At 42.1% G+C, this 11303-nt stretch overlaps 1 protein-coding gene across 5 annotated transcripts in view; it reads left to right on the top strand.

Annotated features, from left to right (window-relative positions):
- The first annotated feature begins 445 nt into the window (after positions 1-445).
- Positions 446-11303, top strand: part of PLEKHA8 (pleckstrin homology domain containing A8) — a 66312-nt gene continuing 55454 nt past the window's right edge. For all 5 annotated transcript variants that reach the window (XR_008717919.1, XM_055590485.1, XM_055590486.1 and 2 more), the window contains exon 1: positions 446-855. Coding sequence is in view for 3 of the 5 variants with exons in the window: in XM_055590485.1 (XP_055446460.1) it covers positions 816-855 (40 nt within the window). In the remaining 2 variants the exon portion in view is untranslated. The remainder of the gene's footprint in view (positions 856-11303) is intronic.

Below are 11303 nucleotides of genomic sequence, written 5' to 3'. Positions count from 1 at the left end.
GTTTAGAGTTTAAAGATCTGTTTATGCTCCCTGGTCACTCACAGTGTTCTATAGTGAAATTCCCATCATCTCCTTACGCCCTATGGTTGGGTACCCCCTCAATATCCTTGAAGTGTGTTGGATCAATTAGCCTTGAAATAAGACAGACTCTGAAGACTAGAATCCAGCGGGCACCCTAAGGGGCCACGGTGGCTCCCAAACATCGGGAGGTGGAACCCATCTATGGTACCATAGAGTCAAGTCTGTGTTCCCCTTTGTCCCAGAGGCCTCCGGAGCTACTCCCTTCTCACCCTCCCTCTAGTCGCAAGCCTGCCCGCCCGGACTCATTTTCCCTGCGGGCCTCTTTCACTAGGTCAGCCACGCCGGCATCTCAGCTAAACTCCGGGGTGGATTTTGGGAACCGGCGCGCAGGCGGTGCACTGGGCATGCGCGAGCGGGCCCTGAGCCCGGTGGGTCGAGCACTCAGGTAGTGCGCCGTGGCGCGGGCAGCGACCGGCTACTTCACTCGCGACACTTTGGTGACTTCAGTCGCCCCTCGGACCCACCCAGTACCTTGGCCTCCTTGAGGACAGCGCGCCGCTTGCGGCGCCTGGGACCACCGGCCGGCCGCGCTCTCACGTGCGGAGGCCGCCGCAGTGACCCCGCCCCCGGGCCCAGGATGTGAGGCCGGCGGGGCGTCCCCGCACTGGGCCCGGGCGCCGGGAGTGACCGGCTCGGCAGCGCCGGGCGATGGCCCTGCTGCCGGTGCTCCTCGCCTCCTGGAGCCTGGAGCAGTGACGGGGCCGGCGGGCGAGGGCGAGGTGGCCGCGGGCGCCATGGAGGGGGTGCTGTATAAGTGGACCAACTATCTGAGCGGTGAGTAGGGGGCGTGCCAGGGTTCCTGTCCTTTGTCTGAGCCGAGGGAGGGCGGCGTCGGGACTCGCCTCTTGGGTGTCGGGGTCACGGTCTCTCCTGAGATCAGAGAGGCCTGCGTGGACTGGGAATGTTTCCCCACAGCAGTTCTCTGTCTCCCGTGCGGTACAGACACAGCCCCCTGTGGGGGCTGGGTGGGAGCGGCAGCTCTCCTCACTTCCGAATCCTGAGATTTGGGGTGACTTGAAAGGCACGATGCCCTCGGTGTCAGCGGGAGGGAAATGCTTATTCCGACTGTGGGGTCCTCTGGGAGTCTCGAATTCTGGCGAAGGAGCTGGTCTCGAGAAGGTTTCACATGAATGCGAGCAGAGGTCAAAGGTTCTTTTTCAAAGTCCCCATTACAAGCACTTTCCTTTTGTCACTTGCAGAGTTACCTGAGTGCAGACCAGGGTATCTGAGTCTCAGCCCCAAAGTATGCACGTTTTTGGTTTTCTCACCGAACATTTCTCTTTGTTTTACTCGGAAATGACCGTAAAATAGGATGCAAATATTAGCAACTCTTTTCTTGCCCCGCTGAACAGAACGGCTTAAAAATAGTACCCCACCCCCTTTTTCCAATTTGTGGAAGTACTTCATATCTTGAGAAGGTCATAACTATTTTTCAGCTGTGAATATGATTCAGAAGGAGCATTTTCATAAATGAGTATATAAATAAAAGCCTTCTGTGCGCTGGAAACTGTGCTAGGCACTTTTTTGAAATTAAACTTTTTATTATGGAAAATGAGGTAGGCAGGCTCTTACAGTTTTAACAGCATTGTATTTGAAATGAGAAATATTCCCAGTGATTCTTAAGTGGTGGAGGTGTATTTTCCCATCCTGTGGAGCCTAGGATTTTTTTTTTTTTTAGGGTTGTAGTATGATTCTCTGGGGTGTTTTAAGGATGTTTGTGTCAGGGAGGATCAGTTGGCAGTAGTGACTTTGATGAGGTTATAAAGCACAGCTGAAAGTGCGCCTGTTGGTGGCACCCAGAATCTCTTCCCTATGCATAGTGTGATTACAAGTGAATTCTGTTTATTTTTCTTGTGATCATTAGTAGAAACTGAGTGAGAAGTGTTGTAGAAGACCTGCTGTTTGCTTCAGGGACCTTCATTTGATATATTAGATGTAGATACCTCATGACGGGGTTTGGCTGAATGTTAGGGAGGATGTTTGATCAAGTGATTTGCCTCAGAGGTATCTCTAAGCTCTGAGATGTAGGTTCTTATGCCCCTGAGTGAAATTAAGTCACTGGTCTTGGTTCTTTCACCCCTTTCCATAACACGTGCCTTTTAACTTATTTCTTTGATCCTCAGTGCTCTTTTTTTTTCCGTCTCCCTTTGCCCTCTTTTTTTCCCTCTCCTTTCTTGCTCTTCTCCTCCAAGTTTACCTCTTTTACCAAGTTTAGTCTGTTGTTACTGTACCTACTTCCTGCTCATGAAATGCCCTTTTCCCCCCTGGCTGTCTTTATGTATCCTTCAAAAAAGCTAAATTTCTCTGGAAGGATCTTTGGAATCTTTATCATGTGGTGCCCGTACCATCTGTTCTCTTGGAAAAAGTCTACTTTTTTCTGCCCCAAGTGAGAGAAGTTAATTTTGTGAGTGATGCCGTCATGGTGAAAGCCCTAAAGAAAAGAAACATTGGAGCCATTGCCGGTGGCTGGCTTTACATTATGCTGCTTGTTCCCCTGTCCCACAAGCCACCTCATTGTGGACACACTGTGCATAAAAGCCCATCACACCACGGGGGACTTTTCCTGGGTGTGTATGCGTGCGTGCGTGCGTGCGTGTGTGCGTGCGCGCTCAGTTGTGTCTTTGCAACCCCATAGACTGTAGCCTCCCAGGCTCCTCTCTCCATGGAATTTTTCAGGGAAGAATACTGGAGTGGGTTGCCATTTCCTACTCCAGAGGATCTCCCTGGTCCCAGGATCAAAACCGCATATCTCACTCACGTCTCCTGAATTAACAGGCAAATTCTTGACCACTGCGCTACCTGGGAAGCCTTCCTGAGGTATTTTTAAAATTACCGTCCAGTGCATTCTGTTTCCTTAGGAGATACATTTACTCTGGAAAGGAATGGTAACAACCTAGGCGAAGCAAATGCATCCTAGTTTCTTTCCCTCGCCTGTGCAAGTTAGTCTCCCCAAAAGAGCATCCTGTGAGTGTTAATGACAAGCGCTAATGAAGACACCATTAATTTTCTTCTCCTGAAGCTTTTTTTTTAAAGTAACATTTTTTTCTTATGGTTTTGCACACAGTAATTTAAAAATACATGTAATATCTGTCTAACTTTTTGTTCATTTTGAGTTTTTCTCCAAAGAGACTACTTAACCCATTTGTGTATTTCTGTCATGTCCACAGCTTGATACAGGATACCTTATGTCCAAATCTGAGTGGAGAATTAGCAAATCAGTTTATCAGCCAATCCTTCCAATCCTTGGAGGATGTTGTTAATTTCATTCACCAGCTGCTGTGTGCTGGGCCCTGTTCTGGGCATGGGGCAAGCAGTGTTAAGACAGACACTGTTCCTGCCTTTCTTAAACTTAGAGTCTGGTGGGGGAGACAGGCATTCATTGGATAAGTGGTTAGAAGCAGGTGCTCAAGTGTGTGTGATTTGAGAGGGGAGGAAGGGAGAGGCAAGTCTGGGTCATTGGGGAAGGCTTCTTTAGGGAACTATCTAAGCAGAGCCTGAAGGTTAAATAAAAGCTGGGTAGGTGGTGAGGCCAAGGCAGAGGTGCAGTTGGAGGCTGTAAGGAGAAACTTTTTAGGCACGGGAATATCAGTGTGAAGGCCGTAAAGCTGGATAAAGACTGGTGAGTTTAAGGAAAGAAGACCCAAAAGTCTGGAGAGTTGAAAAGAGGCTCCAACAAGACTGCAGAGATGGGAGGCAGGCCTGAAATTGCACAGCCTCATAGGCTGGGTTAAGCACTGCAGAGTGATTATTCACGCACGTGTGTGTTTGTGTGCTCACGTACATGTGTGAGTGTGCATGTGTAAGTAAGAAAGAAATGATGAAATTGTTTAAAAGCTTACTTTGGCTACATTTGTTGTATTTTGCCAAATACTATAGTTATTTTGTGAGCTTCTCTTGCCTCTTGAAACTGTTTAGGTTTCAATTACTGAAAGTTGTAAACATCCATCAAGACCTGAGAATAGCTGTATCTTAATGTACTGCTAAAATACAGAAAGAGAAAAGAAAAGTCTCTTTTACCTAATATAGTAGGCACACTCAAGTACCCTGTGCTCCATCAGAGAAAAGGAGAAAAGGAAAAGAAAAGGAGTGTCTGTGTATTTTCTCTAACATTATTGAGCTACCCAGTTTTAAGCAGCAGAACATTGGGTATTCTGGGATTTAGTGTCCAGCCCTATTTTCACATATTAGAGGATTAAACCAGAAATGGAAAAGGAATAGATTAAACATTTCACAAACATCTCTGTTGTATGAGACATAATGCTAGGCCACTGTGAGTTTGTTATTTGTATCTTTCAAGCCCTAAACGTTAGTCGAGGGGCATTATACCTGCTTGGTTATTCGTTAATGCTCCATAATAGAATGCTAGTTGAGGAGTCAGAGAAACCTGAGGTCTGGTGCCAGCTCTGTCATTGCCAGGGGCAAAGTCACTTTATCACTCTGAGCTTTAATATCTTCCTCCATAAGAGTGATGAGATTTACCCATTAATAATTGTAACAAGAGTAAAAAGACTTCAACACTTCTGATGTTCCAGACACTATTCTAAACATTTTGCACAGATTAAGTTACTTAATCTTTGCAGCAATTGTAGGAAGCAGTTGACTTTATTATTTCCAGATGAAGACATTGAGGCACAGAAAGATGGGGGAAGGGACTGGCCCAAGGTTACAGAGTTAGTAAGTGCCTCCAGCGTCAGTGCTCCATTCATTACATAATACTTGCACAGGTCCTTCCTGCTTGGTCATTATATAATTCTAGCTGATTCATAATGTACCTATATTTAAAGTATGTTGGCCTGGAATAGCAGGCTCTATTTGGGAATGGGAGGTGGGGAGGAGTCTGGGAGCAAGGAGGACTGTGCCCGGTGTTGTGCACGTGTTTTGTCACTCAGAAATTTTCAGAACTGTGCTCTGAGCTTTCTGCTTTCAGTTTTAGTTCGCTTTCCTGCCCACTCAGCACACAGGAGGGCTGCTGTCATGAGCTCTAGCCAGCTGCAGGCTTCTTGGGCCCCTCCAGTGCGTTAGGGCACAAGCACATTGCAGTCCTGCATTCCAAAAATAACACAAGCTTGCATCACGCTCGCCAGATGATGGTCTGCGAAGGTGCTATAGTCTTGCTTATCCCCCCAGGTAGGAGGTGATGCTTGTCCATGTATGTTTGTGCTGGGTAGACAGTACTAAGGAGTTATCTGGAGTGTGAGTGATCCAGAGCATGGGCTCACAACCACTAGTCAACCTTTTTTGTTGTAATTATTTTAAAATATGTTTACCAAGATAGTAATTAATTAATCTATCGTGAATTTCACCCATTTAAAGTATACTCATCAGTGTTTTTTTTAATATATTCACAGAGTACAACCATCACCACAATCAGTTTTAAAACATTCGCCTTATCCTGAAGAGAAAACCCACTTGTGACCGTTCCCACCCCACCCCCTCTTGCCCTTGGCAGCCACCAAGGTTGTATACATTTGCCTGTCTTTATAAATTTTTGTCGATTCCAGACATTTCATATGAATGCAATAAATGCAATCGTACATGATGTGGTCTTCCTTTACCTAGCATAATGTTTTTTTGCTAGGTTCATCATTGTTGTGTCATGCATCAGTACTTTATTCCTTTTTGTTAAATAATATTCTACTATATGGAAATATCATTTTGATTATCTACTCATCCATTGATGAACATTTGGATTGCTCTTTTTTTTTGGTTAATATGAGTAATGGTGCTGTGAACATTTGTGTCAGATTTTTGTGTGGATGTGTTTTCATTTCTCTTGAACATTAATCAAAAGTAGAATTGTTGGATCATATGGTAACACTTTAATGGTTTGGGAAACTGCTGAACTTTTCCAAAGTGGCTTCTCCGTTTTATACTCTTGTTAGTAATGAAAGAAGGTTCTCATTTCTTCACATCCTCACCAATACTTGTTATTGTCTGTCTCATTATATCCATCCTAGTGAGTGTGAAGTGATCAGCGTGGTTTGATTTGCATTTCCCCAGTGACTAATGATGTTACTCATCATTTCATGTGCTTATTTAGCCATTTGTGTATATCTTCTTTGGAGAAATGTCTATTCATATCCTTTGCCCATTTCTTAATTGGATTATTTATTTTTTCATTATGGAATTGTTAGGGTTCTTTATTCTAGATACAAGTTCCTTATCACATATATTATTTGCAAATATATTTTCCTGTTCTGTAGATTGTCTTTTACTTCCTTATGGTATCATTTGCAGCACATTTTTTAATTTTGATATTTATCAATTTTTTTGTTTATTGCCTGTGCTTTTAGTGTCAAATCTTAACACTTTGCCTAACCCTAGGTCCTATTTTTTTTTCTAGAAGTTTTTTTTTTTAATAGTTTTAGCTCTTCTTAATCTCCATGAGCTTCAGCCTTGTGACAGCAAGAATAATAGCCATACTTGGTTTGTTATAAAGATGAAATGGATAGCATATATGAACCAGCCTGGTACATAGTTCACTTAAGGATAGGTTAATTGGATAGTAGTTTTGATTAATGATGTCAGGAAAAAATCAGTTTGTATTGCCTGTGTGAAAATTGTGGTTTCTCATGGTTTCTGAGAATATATGTATCCTGAATTCCTTAAATTGTTCTTTTGGAAGTTGGAGGGGTATAAATTATAAAGGAAAAGATTCAAATAAACCGTCAGAATTTTGGAATTGACTCTGCAGTCCTATGACAGTCATCCTTGCGGATGAATGATTATTGCAGATCACGCAATTCTGTGTACCACTTGTCTCTGTATTTAGCTCCCAGCGAAAATTAATCAATAATTTGTTAAGGAACATAAGAGATGTGAAACTGTTGCCTCACTAGCACTCTACCAGAAGCAATATCTGTCTTCCCCTTGATTTGGATGTGTGATGTGATTGGATATACTAAGAGTGACCCATGGAGTATTATGTGATTGAAGTGGTTTATGGATGGAAGAAGCCTGGGGCCCATTGTTCTCGGACTGTACTCTCAGTGTTTAATCCTTACCACTTCCTGTTACCCTTTTGTCTTATTTAGAATTGAGCAAAAAAGCTCAATTTTGCTTATCCCCCCAGGTAAACGGTGACACTTGTTCATATATGTTTTGCCTCCTCCAGGGGATCTTCCCAACCTCGAAATTGAACCCAGGTATTATGCATTGTAGGTGGATTCTTTACCATCTGAACCACCAGAGCAGCCCCAAGAAGATCGTGGTCTAGTGGAAATCTTTCTCAACTGTGAAAGTGCCCTTCCAGCTAAATTTGTGATTTTGCGCTTTAAGCTTTTATATGGTTATTCTGAGGCTGTGGCTTGACAGGCCTTAGAGGGAGGGACCACATTGCATGTAACGGGTCCTTTGGAATAGTTATATGTTACCGATCACTTTCAGGGAAAATTTCACAGAAGAGAAGGGACCAAAGGGTGGTGAAAATGCCCATCCAGCTAAATTTGTGATTTTGACCTTTAAGCTTTTATGTGGTTATTCTGAGGCTGTGGCTTGACAAGGCTTAGAGGGACCGCATTGCATATAACTGGTCCCTTGGTGTAGTTGGATGCAACCAATCACCCTCAGGGAAAGCTTCACAGAAAAGGAGGGACCAAAGTGTTGGTGGGATGGGCTTGGACAGGAGGACGTGTGAGAGAACAGAAGAGACCCTCAGTGAAGAAACCAGCAGAACTAAAAAGGAGGGTTCTTTTCTGGGAGCAGAAGGATATACTGGGGTGTTGTTAGTATTAGATTAGATTATTAAACCAAACCAAGCCTGAGAGTTTCAAATTGGTGTTGTAGGGAGTCTCTAGAGTATAGTAGAAAACTTGCCAATTTAAAATAACATTATGTGTCTTTACTGAAAGTAAACAAGAAATTAATAACAGAAAGATGTAGGAACTCCCCAAACATTAGGAAATTAAACAGTAATACATCAAAATAACTTATGGGTCAAAGAAGTCTCCAAGAAAATTAGAGGATATTTTCAATTTAAATTGAAAACATAACAGTGGTTGGTCAGGGGTAAAGGATTGGGGGAAGGGCTTAGCTAAAAACGAGTAGCACAAAATAATTTTAAGAGTAGGATAATGGAATTTTTCTGTATCTTGAGTTGTTAGAGGACTATGTGTTTATCGAAACACATAACTTAACCAAAGAATAAATTTCACTATGCATAAATTTTAAAATACTAAAAAATTTAAGTCTTTAATGGAGTGCAGTTTTTAATTTAAAAATTTTTTTTGAGTGATATGTTTGGATGAACTACTCATCACAAGACTGCTGAGTAAAAGTACAGGAAATGACGGTATGTTTTAGTCAGATGTATGTTTGACTCACAAGTAATCATTTGATTTGGATTTTAAAGAAATAAGGAGATCTCTAAAATTTTTGATTTAAAAATGATGGCTGTTATGAAATAAAAAAGGAATATATAGTTATAGTGCAGAATTAACTTGAGTTATACCCTTTTATGTCCAAATATAAGTGCATGTTTTTAAAGAAAAATTGTTCTAAGTGAAAAAAATATATACCATTCATTGTTACTTGAACTGAAAAATGAATTGTGCAAATAATTACTGTTGATTAAACATAAAAAGACATTTGCACTATGTGAGAAAAAACCAAGCTGATAACAGTTTTGCAATAAAGATCTTCAAATTTTTAGTTTCTTTGAATGTTTTATAGTTTTCAGGGTATGAGTTTTACACTTCTTTTGTCAAGTTTATTCTTGTTTGTTCTTTTTGATACTATTATAAATGAAATTATTTTCCTAATTTTGTTTTCAGATTGTTCATTGTAATCGTATAGAAATACACTTGATATATGTATATTGGCCTTAAATCTTGCAACTTTGCCAAACTCATTGTAATAGTTTTTAAAGTGATTCCTTTAAAAAAAATATATATATATACATACATACATACACACACACACATTAGCAGGTCTGAGAACAGGTAGATTTGTTTTTTCCTTTCCAGTCTGAATGATTTTTATGTAATTCTGTACTCTAATTGCCCTGGCTAGAACCTCCAATACAGTGTTGCTTAGAAGTAGTGAGAGTATCTTTGTCTTACTCCTGATTTCATGGGAAAAGCATCTGGTCTTTGGTGGCTTAGACTGTGAAGAATCTGCTTGCAATGCAGGAGACCTGGGTTCAATCCCTGGGTCGGGAAGATCCCCTGGAGAAGGGAATGGCAACCTACTCCAGAATTCTTGCCCGAAGAATCCCATGAACAGAGGAGCCTGGTGGGCTACAGTCCATGTGATCACAGAATCAGACAAGACTGAGAGACTAACATAATGTTAGCCTTGGGTCTTTGTAGATGTCTTTATCAGGTTGAAGAAATTCCCATTATACCTAGTTTTTTTTAAAGAATTTTTATGAAAGAGTATTAAATTCTGTCAAGTATGTTTCCTACATTTAGTGAGATAATCATGTGATACCTTTTTAGAAATATTTTATTTACAAAAAAATCCAGCTCAGGTTTGAAGTAAGAAGTGGACTTCTATTATTCCATGTAACTGGAAAGTCCAGAAGTCTTGTCTGTAGGTATGACACAGTCTGACTGAGGTGTTCAAAAACTGTCATCTAGATTTGCTTCCTTTTCCTGACTCCCTCCTGTGCCTTCACGCCCTTTCCTTGTCCCGGTAAACCGTGTTTAGGTCCATGCGATGGCACAGTGCCTGCCAGCGGTGGCCCCAGGCAAACACCTTAGAGACCAAAGAGAAAGGAGAAATAGTCTCCATTTCTTTCCTCCTTTCCCCAGTCCCAGCAAAAGTCCCAGAATTATTTCTGCTTGGGCCACTTGCCTGTCTTGGAACATAGCTCTGAGGAAAGAGGATGTGAAGCTCTAGTTAAGCCTGAATCACATGCCCACCTTGGGGCTTGTCAGCCCCATTGAAACTACATGGATAGAGTGTAGAGAAGGGGGTTTTCAGTAACAGAAATGTAGGAGGCGGATGCCTGGTTGCCAAAAGTAAATGTCCACTTTACCTTCTACAGTGAAATAATCCAAGATAATACAAAATGTGTGAAATTGGCATTTAAATAACCCATCCCTGGCAGCAGTAGCTTGTAGGTTCTAAAACTTTTCCTACTTGCTGAAGTTTCTCAGCTAATCTTCCTAGCAGGGAGTATGGCTGACACAGCATTCCATCTCCAGAAGGGGATGGCAAAAAAAGGGAGTGGGGTTCCACGGGAAGATAGTCTAATGGTAATTGAATGAATCAGGGGCTGGTCCAGACCCATAGTTTTTAACTGTTCTTTTGTTACCTTGAATATTTTATTATTTTCAAGTATATTAATCAGGGTTTTCCAGAGAAACAGAACCGTGTATTTCCATATGAGGAGTTTTATGATAGAAATTGGCTCATGCAGTTATGGAGACTGTAAAGTTCTAAGTCTGCTCTCTGCAAGCTGGAGAACTAGGAAGGCTGGTAACTCAATTCAGTCAGAGTTCACAGGCCTGAGAATTGAGGGTGGTGGTCACATCTCAGGTAGAGAGCAGGTTCACCCTTCCCCTGCCTTTCTGTACTGTTTAAGCCCTCATTAGATTGGATGCTGTCCACCTGCATTGGTGAGGGCAATCTTGACTCAGTCTGCTGCTGCTGCTAAGTCACTTCAGTCTACTGATCCAAATGCTACTATCTCCCAGAGACCTCTTCACAGACACAACCACAAATAACGTTTTACCAGCAATCTGGACATCGGTAGGCCAGTCAAGCTGATATATAAAATTAATCATCACTGTAAACCAAGGTAACTTACAGCAGATTAATTTAAAGCAGGAAGTGGATTAATGGCCTCTTCATCATCCATGCCTCTTTTCTCATGCAGTTCATCCATCATTCCTAAGGTATATACGGGCTTCCCAAGACAGGACATCTTGAAAGAGTGTGTTCTCTACACTACTCTGGGCTCTCTATTTGTTATTTAGTTCCAGAGTCATATCTGACTCTTGCAGCCCCAGGGACTGTCACCTTCCAGGCTCCTCTGTCCGTAGGGTTTCCCAGGCAAGAATACTAGAGTGGATTGCCATTTCCTTCTCCAGCGGATCTTCCTGACCCAGGGATTGAACCCAAGTCTATGCGTTGGCAGGCAGATTCTTTACTACTGAGCCACCCAGGGAAGCACGATTTCTCCATTGCTCTGCCATTAAGTCTTAGTAATGGGAATGAGACTTCTCTGGTATCCTAACATGCCTTCTGAAATTCTAGAAACTTTATGCTTTAAGGAA

This window comes from Bubalus kerabau, chromosome 8, assembly GCF_029407905.1.
Source record: "Bubalus kerabau isolate K-KA32 ecotype Philippines breed swamp buffalo chromosome 8, PCC_UOA_SB_1v2, whole genome shotgun sequence".
Taxonomy (NCBI): Eukaryota; Metazoa; Chordata; class Mammalia; order Artiodactyla; family Bovidae; genus Bubalus; species Bubalus kerabau.
The sequence above is the reverse complement of the archived record's forward strand: the minus strand, read 5'-3'. Positions and strand labels throughout refer to the sequence as shown.